General features: G+C 41.8%; 2 protein-coding genes across 3 annotated transcripts; both read right to left on the reverse strand.

Annotated features, from left to right (window-relative positions):
* On the reverse strand, nucleotides 1-2,689 carry gbx1 (gastrulation brain homeobox 1). The gene is made up of 2 exons (XM_036519352.1): nucleotides 2,080-2,689; nucleotides 1-819 (listed from the first exon to the last, which is right to left on the reverse strand). The coding sequence occupies exons 1-2, from the start codon at nucleotides 2,525-2,527 to the stop codon at nucleotides 305-307; spliced, it is 963 nt and encodes a 320-aa protein (XP_036375245.1). The 5' UTR covers nucleotides 2,528-2,689; the 3' UTR covers nucleotides 1-304.
* Nucleotides 2,690-6,985: 4,296 nt separating this feature from the next.
* On the reverse strand, nucleotides 6,986-18,396 carry asb10 (ankyrin repeat and SOCS box containing 10). 2 transcript variants are annotated; one of them, XM_036519256.1, is made up of 5 exons: nucleotides 17,960-18,396; nucleotides 11,809-12,076; nucleotides 10,156-10,660; nucleotides 8,291-8,404; nucleotides 6,986-7,952 (listed from the first exon to the last, which is right to left on the reverse strand). In XM_036519256.1, exons 1-5 carry the CDS (start codon nucleotides 18,288-18,290, stop codon nucleotides 7,767-7,769), a joined length of 1,404 nt encoding a protein of 467 aa, XP_036375149.1. In that variant the 5' UTR covers nucleotides 18,291-18,396; the 3' UTR covers nucleotides 6,986-7,766. The 2 variants fall into 2 exon arrangements, with proteins under 2 accessions (XP_036375149.1, XP_036375150.1); XM_036519257.1 differs by lacking the exon at nucleotides 17,960-18,396 and adding an exon at nucleotides 13,038-13,371.
* Between the last annotated feature and the right edge of the window lie 5,569 nt (nucleotides 18,397-23,965).

Consider the following 23,965-nt stretch of genomic DNA (forward strand, 5'->3'; position numbering starts at 1 on the left):
GTAAAGGGGTCATGTCATATTGTAATCAAATACATCCACGACCAGTCATTTCTTCCAAGCAGAATGTAATATGCCGTGATTAGGGCCTTTGCTACTGCAAATATTACCCTAACAAATACGATTCAAATAGCCATAAACTCTTGGGACATACAATGCAGTCGAAGAAGTCGGTTTCCGTTCTTAAGTACTCGTATGGTTTTCTTTTTTTGAATTCCTTGTGCCTCATATGTGGTCAGATAGAGTCTGTGTCTTATTAGTGGTTGGTTAATAAAAGTAGACAATATTGCAGTCTTGCTCAGATTGTTCACGGCCTGCTTCCTTGCTCTATCTGTTGATGTTGACTCCTGACGGCAAACCTGTTGACGTGCACCGGGATCGGGACAACTATTTTGGGATTCCTTACTGGTTCTCCCGATCTGTTGTTGACGTTTCCGGCCTTAATCCGTTTCCATTTGGCCCTGCGATTCTGGAACCAGATCTTGACCTGGACCTCGCTCAGTTTCAGTGCGTGAGCTATCTGAGAGCGCTCCGTGAGAGAGAGGTACTTTTTGCAGTGGAACTCTTTCTCAAGTTCAAGAAGCTGTTCGCTGGTGAATGCAGTTCGTCTCCTCCTGCTCTTCCCCGCCGCACTCCCCGGTGGTAGAGGTTCCTGAGACCCGGGTTTGAGTTTCTTTTGGGATAATGAGCCACAGTTGTTGCCGTCCGAGAAACTCTCGTTCTCGCTGTCCGCGGAGCTGTCTTCCTCTCTGTCGCTGCACGCTGCCTCCGCTGATTTGAGGTCCAGTTTCTCCTCATCTGAGCTGTAAAGTTTGGTCTCCCCTGAACAAATAAAATGGGAAAACAATTAAGTTAATTGTCATTTTAAACGCATTGCTGTATTGTGTTATTTCGTTTTGTTCGGTCTGTATTTGTACTCTCAATGACATGACAAGTCTTTGAATCAAAATAATGCCACAAGTTACGCACTCTTTATGGTGATTGGCGTTCTGGCAAAAAACCTGAGGGATTTCACTGGACATAAACATAATCTTAAAAGACTATTAGGTGCTTCCGTCAACCCGGTTTGATGGTCAAAGAGGCAAAATTTAAATATTATATTAAAATCTAAGGCCTGTAGGCTTTGCGATTGAATTGCCTTGTCCCTTTTGTATAGAAACCTGTTACAACAGGCGCACTCGAGTAATTTTAAAACCATATGGAAACATCACACTGACGTCAGCGAACGTTGTATACAATTCGGTATGACAATGTATTCATCTCTCGTAGAAATTCAAGTCCTTGTAGAATTAATGTAATCATTAACCTAATACAATGTGTTAATGTTTTGAATTCAACGTAATGTTATTTTGATTAAAATGTTACATAAAATAGACTCAAAAAAGAATTTTTATTGTGTCTTGTTTCAACATATACAAACCGTCTTTATTATCTGATAACGTTCGAGAGAAACTTATTATTTCTCGTAGCAGTAGATCTATTGGTGTTTTGATTTTTCACCACACTGTTCCATTTTCCTCCACAACAGTGTTTGTAATTAATGCGTCTCTGTATTAAAGGAGTTGTGATCATTGTTTTTGGCTATTAAGGAGTGTGATATTGTGTGAAAACATTCAATTACTGAAACAAAAGTTGCCGAAACAAAGCGGATATTCTTGGAATTTCAAAACATCGTAACGCCACGTGCACGTGCCAAAACCGCTCCAGTGGCTTTACACAGGCCAAGCAATTTAAGTGATTAAAACAGAATCAAATAATTATCAATTGGCAAAACAAAGTCAAAACGGAAGCGCAACGTAGTTATACACATTGAAATATGATTCCAGTGTACAAAAGCGTACACATTTTACAATTAGAAAGAAGATGTCACTTGAATTTCAACATTTTATTTCAATGCAAGACAATTTTAGTCGTGCCGTAGATCAGAGATTTAACCTTTCTTTAATATTACGCGTGCCTGTATCTCCATAAAGGTGGGATGGCGAGTCAACAGGTTTCCGTATTCACTACGAAAACTGAAATACAGAGGGGAAAAAGAAAAGGCCTATCGGAAATAGTTACTGTTCCTGTAACAGAACTCACCTGTGATAGTTTGAAAAGTTTCCGAGAAGTTCAGCAGCTCCGTGCTCTTGTCCCTTACAGGCAAATCCTCAGAATGGGGGCTCTCTTGCCTCCTAATCCCAGGATCGGCGCTTAATCGGGGTCCCGGGATCTCTTGCGGCGGGTAGAAACTATCCGGCGGATCCGAGAAACTGGGCAGTGTTGTCGTGAGGGCCACCATGGAGGGCATGCCCTGGCCCAGGCTGGCACAGAACGTGTTGGTGAGACGGCCGGCGAAGGATGCCAAGGGGGCCAACGGAGGAATGCCAGACTGTAAAGGCGAATGAGACAAGGCTTGTGGGATGACCAAGGGTCGGTACGGCATAAACATGGGATAGCCGGTGTAAAGCAGGTGCCCGGGTCGGGGCTGCGGAGTCCCAATCAAGGAGTCAATTGAAAACGCCGTCCCTTGGCCGCTTGGTCGCTGCATGCTGGTGGTAAGCCAAATATTGTTTTGTTCTACGGAATGTAAGTACTCCTCGCTTAGAATGTGGAAATCCCTGTTTCCCTTTACAGCTAAGCTTTTTTTGTCCTTAGCTGTCTGTGCTATCCTCCAGTTAATCTTCGACGTTAATATTGAGCAGCTCCTCTCCGTCCCGTCCTCATAAGCCAATGCGCTGAGTGAGACCTGACGCCTTTTCGCTTCCCTCTCACTCTCTTTCCCTCTCTGTCACACACAGTCGCACACACATACGCACACGCACGCACGCACACACACACACATTCACCAAGCTCATCATCTGCAATAGAAAAGGGACGGGAGGGGGTGTTGCCCTCTGGACTCATCCATCTTCCTCAAATTACGCTTCATTTCCTTATTCAGCTCTTGACTTTTTGGCTGCCACAAGAGGCGGTTGTTTCCCAGTGGATACCAATAGATAGAGGGGCCGGCCAGCCCCCCCCCCCCCCCCCTTCTTAGCCCCGTCCACAGTCACTGGAAGCGGCGTGAGAGACGGCTTACAACCTTCCCTTGCCTAATCTTTGACCACACCAGCCCAATCAACTATTATTAATTTTGATTGATGATTAGTAATTACTCTGGATTCAGGGGGGCGACATGAAACAAGGGTGCCATTGTTGAAATTTAGGGACGGATGGCACCGCAGTCGGGAAAGAGGAGAGGCAGATGTTTTTCCCCCCACTTGTCTAAGAAAACCTTTCTTTTCATCGAGATGAAAACGATGTATTTGGCCTCGGAGAAGTGCAAAGATAATTATCCCCTGGAGAGAAATATTCCGTGCGAAATTAGATTCGAATAAAAGACAAGAAGGAGAGGGTCAACGAGAAATTTAAAGGGACTAAAACTACAGGTTTATTCTTTAAAACCTCAATCTGTGAACTTTGGCGTTTTACAAACAAGCATAAAAATGGTGTAATTGTGCGCAAAAAAGCTAATACGATTTTTATAAAACTCGTCCGGCTCATTGAATTACTTGTAAGACTTAACACTGGCTCTGTGAACTTACATGAATTCGGAAAGGGCAAATATGTTGTTACAGAGTAGTCTCATTTAATAAGTACAACCAAGCAGCTATAGCTTTTATATAACCAGTCCGTAGGTAGAAGAAATATATTTTCTAACTTAAATATACGCTACAGGGAACATTTTCCGTATTTAATCAGATTTAAAAAAAAAAAAAACGTAGGCCTATTTATTTTTCAAACCACCTATCTCTTTTCTGGGTCGTTTTTTTTCAGAGTGTTAATTTCATCTGAAATCATTTTACCGTTTAAATGCCAATTCGTACTGATGATGATTAGCCCCTATTGAGTCCTGGGGGGCGCGAGCACTCCAACTGCCCGTCTGATTGCACGAAGACATAAACATATCACCTCCGACTCTGATTAGCAATGGAGGACCGGGGATGCTAATTATTCTTATAATTGCAAATGACTCCATTCAGCATTACCTCTCTTTGATCTATTGAAACCAGACAGCTTCCTTCTCCCTCTTCCCCGCTCCCTTCAAGTGGACTTTAAGTATGGGCTACAATCAGAAGCCCCCCTACAGAACACGACGAATTTAAAAGAATTGATATCAAACTTTTCTTTGGTCCGAGGTCCGCCGTTTATGTTTTTTTTTTTCATTTTATTTCTGAACACTGCAGTTCGTGTAATTACATTGCCTGTACGACATAGCTTGCGTGTATCTATAAGATGAGAAAGGATGTTTCTTTAATAATAATAATAATAATAATAATAATAATAATAATACTTTCTATTAGACTATCAATTATTTTTGCTAGTATTTTTTAATTAATAAAGGCCTTTTGTAGCAAAGGAATAGCTGGTATGAAAAATGACAGTTTGCATTCGAATAGGAATTGTTATGAGGGTGTACCGCTGTCACATATAAATCGACGTTTAGAATTATTAAGCTTGAATACCTATCTATATTGCTCAAAAATGCAAGCTTTACCTTCATAATGCAGGGTCCCAGTATTTATTTATATATATATATATGTATGTATATGATGTATGTATATATGTATTGTGCGGATAATTACAATATCTTTGTCTCAAATTTTTTATTATTTAAAGCTCAGTATACGTTTGAGGAATGGCATACCCATGGACACCATTATTGATAATAGTTTTTATTATTGTTATTATTGTTTCTATGACTTACTTTCCAATGCCATATCAAATCTGACCCTGAAAAATTCAGTAATGGGATATGCTTACGAGAAAACTACGGATGTGCTTCGTTAGTGTCATTTCTTCCTTGGCTTTATTTTAGGGCTGCCTCTTCTACAAATTATAGTGGTGTTCATGTCACATCACCTTGCTCCGTATTTCAATCGCATGGCTAAACGGTGGCTTTCCCGTAGCTCTCCGCCCGGGCTTGCGCTGTAGTTTGAAGGGAAAGAGTTGTTGGCTAGCTCTGACAGGTTCATTACCCAAGCCAGCGCATTGTCCCGGTGTCACAGCACTCTGGTGACAGACCCACCAGCCTCTCCAGTCGTTTGGTCTGTCATGTTAATTATTCATAATCATGCGTCTTTCCGATTCAATGTGATCGTAATAAAAGACCGCCATGGTAGTGCCCCCCGACTCTCAACAAGAGACAGTATGCTGGTCAGCTGAGTTACACGGGAAAAGAAAAACGTATTTGCGAGAGAAAGCAAGTTGCAAATGGTTTAAAAGTGGCATATGTTCATTTTCAGTGTTGTTTTAGCGATAGCTGAAAAGTTATCAGCTGCTGCCAACTGATTCACAATATTTTCGTGAAGGTTGAAAGAGTATTATTGATCTTCTCTATGGTGACGATATTCTGTCAATAATGACGACAGATTCTAGGTCTGCTGTTGGTGTATTAATTTAAGGTATTGTGTCGCCTAATTTTTCATGTTTGTCGTGTCTTTTGTATACGACATTTTCAAGTTAGATGTTTATTTCTTTTTCGTTGTTATGGTACATCACGTTTACGTTTTACTTTAAATGTAATTTCTCGTTACTGTTGCTGGAGAATACGTGTACATATAAGTGAGAATTTTCTTATTTCTGTCGTCGATGTAGGTTAAAGTCAAAGAGAAAGCAATTCAATGCATTTCTCAGTAAAACAAAAATAATTATGAAACGTAATTAAAAGTACCTTATAATATGTTAAAATATCAGTTTCGTCAGTTACCCAAATCTCTCTTAAAATAAGTAGCAGTCATTTGTGTACTAATCACTGAACATGCACGAAAGCCTTTAATTACAATTATGTCTGGGCTTGTTTTTAACAAAATTGCAAAACAAAATCACTTCATAGTAGTAGTAGTACTAGTAGTAATAGTAGTAGTAGTAGTAGTAGTAGCAGTAATAATAATAATAATAATAATAACAACAAAAATAATAAAATGCTTTACTTTTGAGCTGATGTATTTAAAAGGTTATTCGTTTTAAGTAATTGACATTCAAAATATGTTTGGTCAAATCAGTAACTGCTAAATACAGTCACCTGTAGCAAATATTTATGACGATGCAGTTTCTTACTTTTTAAATAATATCGGTAAAAGGGAACTGTTGGACTTTGAGTCAACACCACGGTGCTAGAGCGTTCAAATGCAAATGTACAAATTATCTGGGAAGGATGTGTTAAGAAATTATAGCGTGATTGTCAAAAACACATATAAGATCAATTTTAGGGGAATAACTTATTTCCCTCAAGCTGTAAGCGACAATATATTTAACTAGAACTGTTAGGAAATATGTCATCAATGAATGTAAGTGAAATTTTATCATAATTTCTGCGAGAAAGCGCATATGTACGAAATATTCGACACATTGGGTTGGTTTGCAGTTAGCAGAGTGAACGTGTAACGTGACACTGACATCGTAACTGACGGAATATCAAGTAGGACGTTTTCAAAAATCTAGTAATATTACCTTGCGAATCACATGAATTTATGAGATATGTTATTTAGGATATACATCTATGAAGCATGGTCAACTTATGTGTACAGAAACACATATGTCTTACATTGCATAATTACACGAGTTAAACATTCCTGTTAATTAGCATAAATAGTTTTAGTAATCTTAACACATCCGTAAATAATAATTGCAGGTGTCTTGTCTTAATCAATGTCAAACTCTAAGTGATGGCAGTCTAAGGGAAGTTTACGTTGTATAAAATATTAAGTGATATATCAGTATAGTATAGATATACAGACAAGTATTTTTTTTTTTACTTTAATAATAAGTGACATGTAAAGTTTTCACTTCACCCATAAGGGTATATAAGTTCAGTGAAAGCGCAAGCCACTCATTTTAAGTTAAAGACTATGGCACCCCCTTGTGGTCAACATTGTCGCATGGCTTTGATAAACGCTTTTTAAGTAGCACACATTTGGGTATGAGAAGAAAAACATTAAAATTCACTCAACGCAAGTAATCTGGGCTTTATTATCGTTTTAGAATACATCTAATTTGCGGCACACATCAGTAAAAAAGTTTTTTTTTTTTTTTTTTAATTCTCTACATTTGTTTGGCCGTACACAGCAATGTCCACCTGTATGCTTTTTACAAAAATGTTAAAACATTCCAAACATGTACACAAGCATTTGGTACATAAATACCGTGAAAATCTGTTCAAATATCAGTTTTATTTACAGATTAAGTACTGACCACGCTAGGCATCCAGCCCAACACTTTTTGACACTAGTCATCAGTATTTGGATGAAATATGAAACAATTTGTTTCTACTAGGGTTTAGTCACCTGGTAATTGAAACTTTCTCCAGAAACTATGAGGAACACAGCCACATACAGTGTGAGCAGGGTATAATAGCCATGTTGCATGAGACTGAAAATGGTTTAAGTGCTAGAGATAGTTTTATAATGTTAACCTTGGACAGAACCATACACCAAGCATGTGTATATGCCCTTCACACAGTGCTACTCTCCTCCAATGGCCTTAGGGAAAACCACATGACCCATTTAGACCTATCATGGAGAAGTGCAGGTTGTGTTTCAGAGAGAAAAGCATCTGTCCACTGCCAGGATTGGGGCGTATTGAATGCAGCCAAATGCTTAGGGGGGTGGTGCAAAACCTGCAGACGCCATAGACTCCAGCACCAGGGAGAAGTGAACGGGACGTGAACTTGGGGTCTGAGCTACAGGTCTAGTGGCCCTTCTTGGACCAAATGGCTCCAGCATGGGTCTCCCAAAGAAAAGTTCTCCTCAGTGCACATAATCCCTGAACTCCAGCAACAGGTAGTTCTTCAGGAATGTCGGCAGTCCCAGTTTGGGGACCACCCTGTGCGTGTGTGCCCCGAGGTGAGCCCGGATCTTGCAGCGAGCCAGGTGCTGGAGCGAGCGAGGGGTCTGGGCCAGGGAGAACAGGGACTCATAGAATTCGCGGTGTTTCTGGGAACAGAACCACAGAGACCACAGAGACTCACATGAGGGATAGATAGCACTGTGTTCACACCTGACCCGGAGGTTCATTCAGTGAAGCCCTGCAAGGGTGCATGTGCTTACAATCCAAATCATATCGGAGAAATCATAAAAGCATTTGAGAACCAATGCTTTTGGGAAAAAATACCACTGTGATCTACTGTATTCCCAACGATTCACAAATATAAGCCCATATTGGTTTTATGCGAAAGGAAACCCAATGGGAAATGGGAAATGGGAAATGGGAAAAGCACTCATGAAGTGTATGCATGTATGCACACCTTTAACACGGTCAACATCAGACTCACCTGGAAGATCTCTGGTGGAACAGCTTCCACCCAGGCATCTGTGATTTTGAGGCGGTCATAGGCGTTCATGAGGACTTCAATAGAGCGCGGAGAGGTGCAGCAGTATTTCAGCACCTGAAAAGGACATTGTGTAGTATGTTTACTAATATTCAAAGGTTGCATGAGACCAGAACACTTCCGTTGCTGGTGGGATGGGTCATGGCATATACCCTTATACCTGTTCCTTAGCTATCCACACTACTCAAACATGGTGTAATTCTGACATGTGCCATTTTAATAAGTGACAGGGTCACAGAAAATGTATTTACCTATCAAGTGTGTCATGGGGTGGAAAGTTAGGGAACTCCAAACCAATGGATGTACTCCAAAGTAGGCTTCTTACTCTACCTTCTTTTATTAATTTTGGATACATTCTTATTTGCTCATATGCCCCCCTCTCTCAATGGCTTGTTATTCTTATTTGTATTGTAAAGCTTAAAGTACTGCACCAGACCACTCTTTAGAGCAGAGGTGACCAGTCCTGGTTCTGGAGTTCTGCGGTCCAGAAGCCTCTTTCTTCTCCAAGCGAGCACTTAAGCACTCGATTCAACTAATTACTGTCTAATTGAACCCATTTAAGCACTCCTCCCCAAGCAGAGTTCTGAAGTGAACTGGAAAACCTATTGGACTGGGCCATCCAGAACCGGGCTAGGGCACCTCACTCTGGAATCTGGGGGAGGGGGCGGGGTGTAGCTGCTACACACCAGCAACACGACTTGCCGCTTCGCCCTCCTCTTTATTTTGGAAGAGTAGCGGCGAAGGGAGGTGGGGGGTAGCCCTGGGAATGTGGGAAATAATTAAACACTTGGCAAGATGAGCAGATTGGGCCTCCCTCTGGGGGATTCATGGGAAAATCTGCAATTAGCACTAATTAATCTCTTATTAACACTGGCTAATTAGGAGTCAGGCAATTTGTTTGAAACAAGCGGGAGTGGAAACATGAGCGGTGCTGGGTTCTCAGATACAGCGTGTCACAGTGAGAGGCACAGAGCTCATACGGCAGAAGAAAATTATGAACGATCTCGGAGAGCAATAACTCATGGCCGACCTTGTCAGGAATTTCACTGGTTCTGCGCAGGGGGTATACCACTGTGATTGGCTGTTCGCCTTACACAGACCGCCCCTCCCACTTTAACTCTAAACTGATCCATAATTCTCTTATATCCCTTACTCCTACAAAAGGAAAAGTCACCAAGAATCTGTTTTTATTCTAACGACCATGGTTTTGTATTTGGCATGGGATGTTTGGCTGCTGTAAGAACATCTGTCTGTTCCTGAGTGTTTCTCAAAAATATATTGTGAGTTTAATTTAAATCTGACGTAGGAAAAAGGGAGAGTGTGTACATGCCTCGTCGCCACCTTGATCCACATCCATATCAAAACTGGATTATGTGGTACAGTACAGCTTTGTTAGTGTTACAAATTGACCACTAGATGGAGCGTGGTAACAAGTTCAGTCAATGGTACAAGAGCCATTAATCTTCAGCTGCACTCATTTACCCTTGTTATGTTTTGTCTTTGACCTACGAATCAAGTTCAAGGATCAAAAATGGAATCTGAAAAATACCAGTCAGGGTATCAGAAATACTCCTGATATCAGTAATCCAGTTAAACTTCCATTTTATAATATACAGGACGCAATATACATATTGCAATGGGAGGTTTCAGTTCTATGGCCAAAAGCAGTGTGCAGCTTTAAGGGGTATGAATCCACAGGGATGAAAAGATGGGTGTGTGGTTTATGCATTGAGGGCTTCAGTGTTGAAGTATCGGAACTTTCTCTTCTCTTCCTATATGGCCAATGAGTCCCCCCAGTGCTATCCTACCTTTGGCAGTGCCCCAGGCCAGACGCGGATGGAGCCGTAGTTGAGCAGCGCCTTGACGACGCGCTCGGGCTGGTGGGCGGCCTTGTAGCCCACCATCTTGAGGATGTTGTGCATGGGCGCGTCGCCGCTGTAGCACATGGTGTTGACACTGGCGCCGTGCTGCAGCAGCAGGTCCACCACGTCCGGGTTGACGTTCTTGCAGGCCATGTGCAGCGGCGTCTGGTTGTCCTGGTCGCCGGCGTGCACGCTGGCGCCCGCCGCCAGCAGGAGCCGGCACACGTGGTGGTAGCGGCCCAGCTCCTCGGCGGGCTGCGGGTGGGAGCAGGCGGTGTTCAGCGGCGTGTTGCCCTCGTCGTTCTGCCTCTCCAGGGCCGCCCCGTAGCGCAGGTACAGGTCGACGTGCTCCGGGAGCCCGTGGCGGGCCGCCACGTGCAAGGGGGTGTCGTCCTCGTCCAGGGTTCGCCCGTTCACCGTCGCCCCGAACTGCAGGAGGTGTTTGGCACAACTGGGCAAGAAACGGGAATATTTCAGGATTTTCTTTTGAATGCTTGGGTAACATTTTTCCATATTCTTTCTACAGAGATAAAATCCCTTAAGATCTCTTTGGAGCTACTGAAAGGGATAATGACAAAGACTCTTTGTGGCTGTTTTCACTGGTCCTCAGCTACTGGAGATGATTAAAATCTTTAAATTGCTGTGCAAACTGACATCAATCCCAACAAGACCCCAGAGAGTTCCATTTGGTTATAAATTTGCATCTTTTTGTCTCTGTAACTTTGGTTAATTTCATTGACTTGAGCTTCCATATAAGTTCCAATAAATTCTTAATATTTCAGTGGCAAATTTGGTGCCATTGTCCTGTGACACAATATGATAAAAATAGGATTTAAATGAAAACACTTAATATGCAATAGGACAGTATCACAACTAAAATGTACATAATTTCATCTTTTCCTAATGCATCTTTGACAGGTGGTTGTTGTCAGGTGAGTTAGGCTTAAGGTTGGGTTTAGACTTGGGGCTAGCACTATCTACAGCACTATGCTATCGACCCCATCTTAAGAAATCGAAATGACATCTTGTTGTGGCACGTTGCTCAGTTTTAATGATATCATTATTCAATGAATGGTTGGGAAAGCACAGCTAAAGCAATTTCACATTTAATTATCAGATGAAAAATCATCTGTTAAAGACGATCCATATGATATGGATTCTCTACCATTAATCAAACGAGGACTGATTTTCAGGCATATTCAGTGTTGTTGATACTAGACAAATTGGGTGAAATCAGGATGACGTTCTAGTCGAACAGTAAATCAGTTCCTCACAGCGCTAAACGCTAAACCCTAAACACTGCTAAAACAGATGGTAAATATATACAGAATAAGTAGCAGTGTGTGAGTATGATCCAGTGCATTACTTGATAACACACATTGACGATGGATAAGGGGAGTAATTTGATCACCGCTTCATAAAGACGCTATATATAAGCACGTTGTTACCATTGCTCAATCAGGCTGTAAGTGTGAATAAACACCTCCGTTTTGCCTTACATGTCCTTCTGGGCGGAATAACACCAGGTGTCCGGTGTAAGTCATTGTAATGGAAACGCTGCCTAGAGCCCCGTGGCCCTCCACCACCGGAGACACTCACTCGAGGGACTCCGGGCTGGTGCAGACGTGCAAGGGCATCAGCCCGTCCTCGCTCACGGCATTGGCGTTGGCCCCGTAGGAGAGCAGCAGCCTGGCGCACTCGCCCTGCCCACTTTCGCAGGCCTCGTGCAGGGCGGTGGTGCCCCCGGGGGACAGCTCCACGTCAGCGCCCCTCTGCAGCAGGTGCTTCAGGCACTCTGTGAAGCCCCGCCCCGCCGCGATGTGGAGGGGAGTGGTCAGCTCCTGCTCGTAGGTCAGTGACCATAGTCCTGGGGGAGGGGCATAGAAAGGGAGGTGATTATTATAATTATACCACATGCAGCAGATCCTGATTGGTTGTAAGGGTATGTGTTAACATCCAATAACAGCACAGCTGAAACACATAAATGAGTACAGTGTAGTTCCAGCATGAGATTGCCTAATTGCAGATTGAAACCAATACAGAAACTCTAATTCTAAACTCCATTCCTAACTGACATTCCTAACTTAATGAAACTTTAAAAGTTAGGTGTATGACCATGAGTAGTTGTACTGCAATTCATACAGTGTCAAATGTATTTTGCAATACACCCTCAACTTACAGAACATTATTGAAAGTAGCAATGTTAATAACAGCAGCAGTGGTAACAATCAAAATGCATGTGATTTTCATGTGGGTGTTTTTCATTTTATTCTTTGCTGTCCAAATGAACCAAGATTCAAAACCAGAGCGTTTCTTTTGCAGAGTGATCATATTTCAAACTCGTGAGCCAATGTCAGAAAATGATTTAACACTTGACAGTTGACTCAGCACGTACTAGCTATTACGCAGTGAGCAGACTGAAATCTAAAAAGAGAATGTCACTCCCCAAAGTACGCAATCCTACTTCAACACAACAACAAAACAAAAAATTCAATCATGAAGGCTTGTTCGTAAACCTCCTTATAAAATGTTTGATCATATGCTGTATCATATTTGTTGTACACAAGAAATTCTAATTCAAAAACTCAAAATGTCAATGTCAGTGCCACAGATTTTTTTCTCACACCCCTTTTGCGTAAGTTGTTATTTCTGATGCAAGCTACAGCTAATGCATGTTAAATGTTTTGGGAGCCACTTGGCCAAAGCCCCATTTTGGGTCTACAGCATGCAAATTGTTTTTACTGCAACCTATTTAAACACTTCAGAAGTAAAGCCAACTACTGTGACGGCGAAAACATTTCATAGCGGTCAAGGACTCAGTCACATACTCAGCGCCTTGTAGTTTAAACGGTGGTTCTTCCACTCCTCGATGTTGCTGGTGTCGTAGATGCCATTAACTATGTGGCAGTATTCAGGGTCATCGATAATACTGATGACGGTAAGGTGGTCCCCCACCATGAGGGCATTCCAGAAATAAAGGGTGTAGCCAGTGGCCTTTGCTGTAGCGATCACATCAGTTCTGATCTCCTTTTGCTTGCGCCACTTAATTTTCGAACCCATGGACTACAATGAACTGTGCACACTATGGTAAAAAAAAAAAAAAAACAGCTAATCCTTTGGGTGTATATTGCAAGGTCCAGCAGTGGCTCTCTCTCTGGAGAGTGTTTGTTCCCCATCTGAAGTCTGTTTATGCTGTGGGTGTCTATTTAAGGGAGGCTGCGCTATGTGATATTTTCCCTGGCTTGGTAGTGACCCAGAAATCCAAAGCAGTACGGCAGCAGGCCTAGATCGTTTTCAGTGCAAAAGGGTCAATGTAAATATTTTTTAAAGGTATTATTTACTATTGCCTTTTAAATATGTCTTAATTATTATTATTATTATTATTATTATTATTATTATGTCATTCAGCTCTTACCCAGGGCATGTTAAAGAGAATTACATAATTGCTATGTAATACCAAGCTGATAATGAAAACTTAAAATGAAAAATTTATTCAAACACATCACAGGCATACTATGTAGTCTGACAGAAATACAAATAAATATGCCACTGTTTAGTATCACTCAGGTTAGAAATATTGTTTCTCTTCGCTTTGGGAAAAAGAACGGTTTCTGAGCACAAACGTTGATGTGATAAATCGAAATCTCACAAAGCATGAGATGTGCGTAGTGGGTAGAGACAGGATGCATCATTAGATCTGGCTTTTAGTGCAGTCATGTAATTAAGCAGCATTAATATTTCAGCGTTGATGGATTATTTCAAACAGTGCCAGAGACAGCCAGTCGGCACGTTCAAAACTTTGCTTACATTTCTTTGATTCAGTTTGCTAACGTAGGACTGCTCTCTTCAGAAGCACGCCCACACGTGCCCTCTGTTAAACGCATCCGTCTCTGCAACTTCCTGCTTTGTGCGCTTTGCATTTATCATTTCCAGGTTTGCTAAAACATGGTATGATAGCACACACCAAAATCAGAAAGTGACTTCATTTGATGGTTGTCCATAATAGACACAGCAGCATGTTGAATGGTCCCTCGACAGAGGGAAATTTATTCAGCGAGTTCCTGTGTCTGCAGGCATGCTGTGATTAGGCTACAGGCTCAGCGAGTTACGCTGTTTTTCGCAGACGGTCTCTTGGGTAGGAAGCAACACAAGGGTGCTCAAAATGCATTTCTTCATTTTGACATTGTAAGGTACTTCTTTACGAGCAGTTTGGACCACTTGCAAATGGGCAAAGCTTTGTACAGGCTGCATGAGTTATGAGGATGCTGGGAAACACTACCATCACGACATCTGCAGTATATGAACAATCGTATGACGTTTGCAGTGCTAGAGTCAGACTGTTTTCCCCATCTATTCTTAACATCTGACTCCAGGACTGCTGAAACATTGATACAACCAGCAAAATGGTAGCAGCCTGAGCATGGTATTGCTAGAAACAGCATATCAACATAATCACACTGTCCTGACATATAATAAGGATATATTACTATGCTACTAAGATGATATAGAAGCTGAACGTTGTATATTATAATTTTTTTCTGGTCCATGGCTGACTTTTAAAAACTTTCAAGTACTTAAAAATATAAATAATGACTTTTGCAGTTACAGGCAAAGGGAAGACAAGGCAAGATATATACATATGTGTGTGTGTGTGTGTGCTTCCAATTTTATTTAAATATATTATTCCATATTTTCATATTGTGGATTCCATAAATTACCACATATTGTCCTTTTAAATGTATATGTCTTTTATCATCATCAAAAAGTAATTGACAAAAATATTCCTTGCTCATTCAACAGATGGAAATAGTCAATCAATACAATTGTAGGTATGTTAGTCGAAGCACTTTTTCCCCACACAGGAAGATAGAGATTGTGACTCTGTCTCGTATTGTTTGAAATGCACCGTAACTCCACGCAATAATGAAGTCTGCCGAGGCACAGAGCAACCGGCTGCCTGCAGTCCAAAAGACGGCGCCAAACTGAAAATAAAGTGGTCTATTTTTTGGTTCTCATCTGAGAATACTGCAACTGGGGACAGTGAATTGGCAAAATGTAACCAAAACAAGTACACAAACTGTCTTCAGCACTCAATGTGTTTACTTCTTAAAATACCGCCGAGCTTCGTTGCTCACTGTAGGCCTACTAATTGCTGAAACATCAGTAATGTGGCAACATACCAACAAGTTCGCAGCTGTAAGAAAGCAACTGCTCCTCATGTATTTACCAGACCCCAGAGTCACGGGGGCATCAGCGGCTTATGGAGAGATAATGAGGCACATGACTGGTGCGCTGGCAGGCCGCTCAAGCTTTTCCGGCATTTTGAATATGCTCTGCTATCTAAAAATAGTTATCTGACACCCCTTCACCCAATCGCTTCTACCTCAGGATTTAAAGTGATATCATAAAATAGCCATAAAAATGGTATGCTTACGGATTGTATACTACTGTTAAGGTCATTCAGACCTAATGGTGGCAGAGAACTCATGATGGCCATTTTGGTGGTGGGTGGGGGTGGGGGTGGGGGTGCCAAACATCATCTGCATTTATGTTCTCTAGTGTCACACTAGGTTGCCATGGCAACTTTGTACGAAATTACAAACTGAAGTCAGACACTCTTGCTTGCCTTGAATCCTTAAAAATAGCTTTTATATATTTATATATACATATATCTATATACACATATCTGCCACAGTTCAAAAATCTGCACACAACTCTATATAAGTACATGACCTTTTCAGTGATTCAAGAAGAAATAATCACCAGTAAAGGAACCCACTAACATTTTTATAAATTTGAACAGTAACTCTCAGGCTTTAGACTAGAAAATGTCCATTGTAAAACATGACATTGTTTTATTTCCTCTTATGCTATCCAAACAGCCAATTGCCCTTTTCAACCACCAAAGACAGTCAACTGGTAGGCACACGTCAACAGTACTGACTTATGTTGTCAACTAGTCTAAACAGATTCAGACTTGCTTTAAAAATTAGTAATGATTCTGATACCGAGAAAAGGCATATTATGTTAGGTTAGCTAACTGAGTAAGAAGCTCACTTGGGAATATTGACCATTATAAGTCATTTGCTGTCACTGGATAAGCCACGTATTGACACACTTCCCACAATACAACATATGCATGAAAGGTACACTGCTCATTCTGTTGATGGTGATCACCTACCATACGGTATGTAGACCATAAAGAAGCACAGAAATGTGAATAGGAAAATCTGTTCCTGCAAAGGCTCCTGGGATAAATGGATGACCCCCTTGGGCCCTGGGGTAGCATAACCCCCACTCACACTTATTCGGAGTGGTCACATGTTCATGTGACATCATCACAGAGTTCTAACATGAGGGTTCATTCATACAGAGAGTATTACCAATATAGTAGTCCAGGAGTTTTGGCAATGATCCCACAAGAAAGTAATAGGCTTGCATGAGATGAAAGTAGTGAACCTGGTTTCAGCTGTGGGAACTGGTCTCTCCCATTCTGTTGGGCAGGTCATGTCAGGTCAAAAGTAAACATCTATGACATGTGGCCAAACACAAACATGAATCTGATATGCTATTTATCAAATATAGTGCAGCTGCTTAATTCAGTCTGCTGTTACTCAATTCATTTGCCATTCGTCCAGCTCGTTTGCATTTAATGATAGGTGAATCTAGTGAAGCTGAAATAGTTTAGCAATTTCCCATTTGTTGACAAAAGTGCTTTATTTACATACATACTAGGCACTTTATTAGGACGTTGAATTGGACAATGGCATTCATATCTAACAGTTATTATGAATAGGGCTGGCTTATATATAGAGATAGCCAGCGTTTTGTGTACATATACCCTGTTGGCCAGAAGTATGTGTATTTTATATCATACATTTTATCCATTACATGGAATCTCTATTCAATTTGTTATTTTGTTTTTGGTTCCACCCTATATATGTCATTCCAATCTTTTTATGAGCTGCTTTATATTTTTCACATTTTATAATAATAATATCTCTCTAAAATTTGAACTGTACTTCTGAGTGCAGTTGTGAGTTCCTGTGATTTTGTGAACAATGCTACACTGTTTTTTTTTTTTTAGATTCTGGAAATACATGTTTTATCCATTTACGTCCTGGAAATATATTTGAGACAAATATACTTTCTATACTATACTTTCTATACTTTTCTATACTATACTTCTTTACTTTCTTCTACTAATCTTACCCTACTATTCTGAAGTTATATATATTTTTCTATCAGATTGAATTTGGCCACAAATCTGCCCAGCCATTTTTATTGTATGGAGGTGTTGATGATTTTATGCACTTCTTATGTTTGAGTTAAAATGTTTTTTCTTCTTTCTAGAAGAGTTAAAATGTGGTAAGCTCTAGGCTGTACCCAGGGCAATGATCTCAATGCCCAGGGCTATGTCTGTTTAAACACCAGGCTTAAATGTTAATCAGGAGTTATGACAAATGAAACAACTATTTTCATTACTCAGATATATATGAATGGATAGCATTTACATTTAATTGCAGTCCAGCTTGCTTTTGATGTTATTAGAAATGTATGCATCTGTGGTTCGAGCCACAGCTGAGTTCTAGTGCACTTGTTTTGCCCACTGACCCATGCCCAGCGTGGTTTTTAAGTGTGTCAGCTCATCCACATGAAGGTCCTGCAGTCGCTGCGTTTGAATGGCTGTGAATGCGGCCAGAGTGTGGGGGGGCGTGAGGCCAGTTTTGGCGCAGTTCTTTGCTCTTACCCACGTTCCTGCTGACCCAGCGCATGTCGCCGCCCCGCGACTCCACGATGAAGTTGACCGTGGACCCCTTGGGGAAGAGGCGCTGCACTGCTTCCAGGTTGCCCGTGAAGAGGGCGTTGTGGACCACCAGGTCGTGGCACACCTGTAGAGGCGGAGGTGGCGGCGGCGGGGCGACGGGGGCCGCTCTCTCCCGGGCCTCCTTCTTGAGCAGGTAGCTGCTCAGCTGCGGGGCCGCCAGCCGCTTGATGTAGCTCTGCCTCTCCAGGAGGTCCTCGTCCAGCCGCAAGGAGCGCAGGGTGGTGGGGGTGAAGGAGAAGCTGCTGCGGGACATGATGGGCCGGCCGGCGTCTCTCTCTCTCTTTCTTTCTCTCTCTCTTCTGAAACCGGTCTGGGATGAGGTGTCTGCTGAGGGCAGCCTGGGCTCTGCCTAACGGTTACTGAGCCCTCCGCGATTCTGAGGGGCTGTTTTGACATACAATATCAGACAGCTTCCCCCCGCCCACCACATGTGGAAAGGGGCTATTTTTACACCTCTCACATGGGCTTTTCATCCGCTTGCAGTGTTTTTGTCCGCATCATACTGGCAGGTCCGTCATCTATTTAATTTCACTGCTATAATATGATACACATCTGAATGAATCATAATACACACAGAATAATACACAATGTTAGTATAGAATGCACAAAGTTAATATAGACTGCACAATGTTAAGTTAATACAGAGTGCTCAATGTAGCACAATGATTGTACTGTGTATTCAGTATGTATGTAGGAAAATTTGTTTACATTAGGTGGTATCACAGACATAGAGGTCATGTCAAGTGTTGAGAGGTCATCTCTGAAAGACAACCATGAGTCCTACCAGGAGCTTATCGACCCTTAATCTATAGCACACTCTTAAACAACAACAACAGAAAAAAAGTTGTTACTGGAAACATGTAAACAGCAGCCCATGCCTTTCTTATTATGTACTGCTTTGTCAAATGAATAGCGCGAGCTGTCCAGCTGGGACCAAATGTTATTTCTGGACAATCTCGATAAGGCAGAACAGGTGGCCGGGCCTAAAAAGTAGAGCACAGACCACAGTGCCAGACACGACATGTGTAACTAAGTCAAGTGCAGTCTCTCTGGGACTCAGTGAGAAACTTCTCTTTGCTTAAGCCCATTCCTCTCTAATGCCCAACAAGAAAGGCCAGCTATCTGGTCAAAAGGTTGATATGTTCACCTTATGCACCCTACAAAGGATGTTGCATTAACTTTTTATTAAAGTTCCATCTTTTTTACACAATGACAATCTGCATACAGTGACATTTTATTTGTGAAAATTGCTGTAAATCTTTATTATGGTCTTTCCCATCTCTGTCTTTGTCTAATTGCAGCTTACTTCAGTCTATGGGTATATTTAGTCCCATGTAAATTTGAGTAAGACAGTTGATGAGGTGTTTACTTAATACATATAGTAAAAATAAAAACACAGTCAAGGTTAGGGGGTTGCATGTATACAGATTTGTCTTGTACATAACAATAACCTTAGCTGTGTCAATGTTCATGAAATGTCATAACTAAATAAAATACAATAAATACAGAAGAGAGCAGAAGAAATTTACCTTCAGTTTTGCACAAGATAGTGAAAACAAAATGGTGAGAAACAGCTTGTCAGCACAAAAGGACCAAGGCTCCTTTCTATTCGCCCAGAAACGAGGAAAGAGGAGCCCGTGAAGCCGGCACATCAAGTGTCATTATAGTGGGTCTCACGGCCTGGCGTTTTTTGGGCCACGGGAGAGCAGAAACGCCCTCCCTCCCCCTCCCCCTCCCCCTCCCCTCCCTCCGCTCCGATCGCCCCTCCGTCTCTCCGCACACCATCACGCAGCGCTCACCGCGCTCCCCCACATTAACGGACATTAAGGCTGGAGCGCGGAGCCACCGCTGTTTTCTCCGGGCCCCACGGCCAGCGTTCTGACGGCGGCGGGCGGGACAGCACGCAATTAAAGCTCTCACGCCTGCTCTCTGGGCATCCCGCAGACATGCTACATTTGACTGATGAGCAATTATTCGGCGAGGCCGGAGGAAAATGGACTCCGCGAAAAATGTTCCGCTGTACTTTATGAGCCTCGATATTGCTAAAAATAAGGGGCGATGCTTCTGCTAAATGGCACAGAGGCTCTCGGTAGTTGCCAGCCTGGTGCCCGCAGCGTGGGGATATGAAAGCTCTGCAGAGAAAACAGATTTTTTTTTTCAAAATTAAAATGAATGCAGTGCGATCTGGAACAAAGATTAAAGTATTTTATGTATGACAATATTAGCAATTATGCAGTGGAAAGCACGAAAAAGTGTATGGATTTGTCATCAAATCCAAAAATAAAGACACCTGATCGCTGGTGAGGGTAGTGTGTACGTAATTATGTACCCAAATACACCACGCCTATGTGTTCTCCTATGATGACTGATCAACATGGGTTCAAGATTGTTGTTTGTGATATACCTGTTCAGAGGACCATTGAATGAAGTCATATGTTTGCCAAGAATCATGATTACCAGTACCTCCTATATTCCATATCTAGCATATGTCTTGCACGTTAGTTTGTCAAATTCAACCTACAGCAGCAAGAGAACATGCCTGCTCATATTCTCTCCATCTCACTTATGATTTCTGTCTTTCGTTAGGAGCCAATGCCAAAACGATTCCGTATTTTCTGTGTCCCGCATCAAGAATTCATACATTTTTGTGGCTTTATTTTCTCGCCATCACAGGTTTGCCGCCCAGACCTTCTCGCATGATATACATTAGTAGTTCTAACCACATTCACACACATTAACCTCACAGAGACCAAGTCGTGGCCTAAATATCACTACCCTTTCCCTGTGCTTCAGAGCACGTGGTTACACAAACAGTGAAAAGCAAATGAGACCAAATGACACAGATGGAAACTGGTGCCCCATAAACCGACACAGATGGAGACCGGTGCGCAGTACACTGCCTCCACACTGGCTCATGGCTCTTAATTCAAACTCAATTGCCTATGTTTGTACCATATTTCATTATTCATTAGCATGAAAGCGGATGTGTATATCCAAAAAAATGTACTCTTATTCTGCAATGCTTATGTAGAAAATATGTTATTCAGGAATTTGTAGATAGCGGAGCAACAGAGTGTGTTCTCATAATATTACCACTTAGTAGCTGTAAGTAGGTAGCTGTAATGGTCAACTCCCATTTTTCTTGTCACAGTTCAAATCACTTTTAATGCCTTAAGTTGTCATCAGTTAGATTGGCTTGACTCTGAATTTATCTGTTTTTGTTCAGTCTTTTTTTGCATTCTTGTTACTGCAGCTGGAAATAGAAGCCCTCGGATTGAGTTCTAAACTCTTTTATGTTCATTCCCTTAATAATATTTGAACCTTTTATATGCTTTTGTAGTTGAATTTTTTTCAATGTACTTTTGGTACACATTTGTGTAAATACATGTGCCATTAAATACATTTGTGGCTTTACATATCAGTTTGCATATTAGTTTAGGCTAAATTCACCTCATTGAGGATTTGTTTTTTTTCAGAAGATCACACAATAAATCTTGCCTTAGGAAAAAGAGATCATGACAGCCCCATGGAAAGGGTCAATGACTTCTGCCTCGGAGGCTCACATGGATCCTGCCTGGATCACCAATCTTGGAGCAGGGAGATCTTGAACCAAGATTTTCAATGATGTGTTCCATGGGTTGCTCTGTGATTTGAGCTTTGAGCTCCCCCATCTTCCAGGTTGTGATTATGAAGATGGCATTCTGAAAGTCTTCAAGCTCCTCCCTCGATCATGCCACATTAGGCCAGGTGGTCCAGACAGCAGGGCAGAGCTGGGAATGGTACAGTATCTGAGGGAAACAGTGTGTTGTGTGTTGGGCCAGAATCATAGCCCATAGCAGTGGGCTCGACCCAGGCTACAGATGGGTTTTATTAATGCACCAAGTGCGCATCCCTTACATCACTTCATGTCCTTCTGTTAGTGTTTTATAATTTATAATTTTATCCACAACATGCTGGCATGGCAACAGTTGTTGCTATTGTCATCGTGTATATGTCTCCCCTCCCCCCTCAATCGTACAAAGGGCCACATAGGCACATCGACAATGACAAAGAAATAAGATAACGTGTCGAATGAGAATGATGACTTGTACCAATGCAGTACTAATCTGATGGGAGGAAGCTAATGAAAACTGCAGCTTACTTATTCCCTCTCTGTTGTCATCACACCGTGGTCCATTTCACTCAGAGAGTGTGGGCCTTGAAAAGCGGTGCCGGTCTCCCAAAGGTTGACCACCTACAATTGACAAGGTAAGACAACACCATCTAGAGTCCGCTCTCGGCTCCCAGCGTTATACCGCTCCAAGTACAGAAGAAGCTCTACTTAAGCCATTAAGCACAGTGATCACCCCCAAATGAGATCGAAGCCCCTCACAGAGTCCAACAGGAACCTCTGCTAGGAGCGGCATGCAGATGAGATGTATGACAGGGCTGTGGGGAAATAAAAAAGAAGGTACTAAGACTTGCTTTTCTCTCACAGTTAATTATGCACATTGATGGCGAACGTTAGCATATTTACGGGTGGCGTCTTTTATTTACTGTGTGTTTTGATTGCGTTAACCGTAAAAGTATCTTGGGGGGGAGCCGCCAACGGGGAACATCAAACTGCTGCGGCATTTCATTTAAATGATGCAGTTATTATAGAGTCACCAGGTGACGTCGCACCGCTGTTGTGGAAAAACATTCACCGTGGCATCCCTTTGCAGGTGGGCAGACCAAACGATGGGCATTAAAACTGATGAGGCATCGCTTAGGGCTATGACTACCGCCGTCGCTACAAATGTTATTCCACGCCACACGACTTTGGCGTTTTACACATAAACATTCAGTATTGTTCTTTTTCAGGTGAAACACTTTCGGCATATGAACTTAAAAATCAATGAAATATCCATTTGTGCTTAGTGATACGGGATAAAAACGAATTAATCATAAACGACGTAAGAGCAAAAAATAGTTGAATCCTTAGTGCGGCTCAGAAAATTGCAAAAACCTGTTGAATTTGGACAGCTAGACACTAACATAAGCAGATACTGCAGGCAGCAATACCTTCTTACAGTTACGCGAAAAGTGAGTGGTTTAGTCATGGAGAGTTTGGCTGTGTAGCCATTAGAGTCTTATGCCCACGAAAGGTATTTCTCAGATTCAGAAGATGCCATTATACTCCAGATGAACACTGCTGTCTCTGTGACCAGACTGCACTGTGATTTGTCCTTGACCAGTGGGTTTTCAATCAAGTGGCTTTCATGTCAGCCCCAATGGAAGTCACTTGATTGAGAAATGCAACATGCTTGTTGCATATTGTCTGTTGTCCAAAGAAAGGGAAAAGCATGTTGTGTTGAGATATAACTGAGCCTAATGTCATCCTGCTGAAAATACATGTGCATTTTCTGCAAAACGAGGAGGAAACGTGAAAAAGATAGATGGAAATGAAGTGCAACCAAAACCGCAAGAAAAGAACATACAATATGTAGCTTGTGTCATCAGGCACTCAAACAAGCTAATTTAACCGATATTTCCTGACTATTTTCGAAATAAAATCAGAGGGACCAAAAATAAATATATATAGGCCTAATACTGCGTAAAACAGGATTCCCCCCAAGAAACGGAATAGCATAGCTTTGAATTTATGCTTTGAAAGCATTCGTGACATTATTTCTTTAAAGATATCATGCTTTTTTGCTCATTTCCATCTGAAAACATTGGCTCATAATAGTGTCCCGTCCATACCTTAACGACCATGCTGGTATGGAAATCAATGCAATTTATTCGATTTTACAGTTCGATAATAGATGTCACATTAACTGAAGGCATCTAAGAGTTTCGACTTTGCAAACACACATTACCAGAGAGAGACGGGGAATATTGTATTTGCTGCTGAAGTGTATCCTTTTAAATGATATCCATAATGAGTTTATAATATGCATCTGGGCT

The sequence above is a fragment of the Megalops cyprinoides genome, chromosome 24 (assembly GCF_013368585.1).
Source record: "Megalops cyprinoides isolate fMegCyp1 chromosome 24, fMegCyp1.pri, whole genome shotgun sequence".
Classification (NCBI taxonomy): Eukaryota; Metazoa; Chordata; class Actinopteri; order Elopiformes; family Megalopidae; genus Megalops; species Megalops cyprinoides.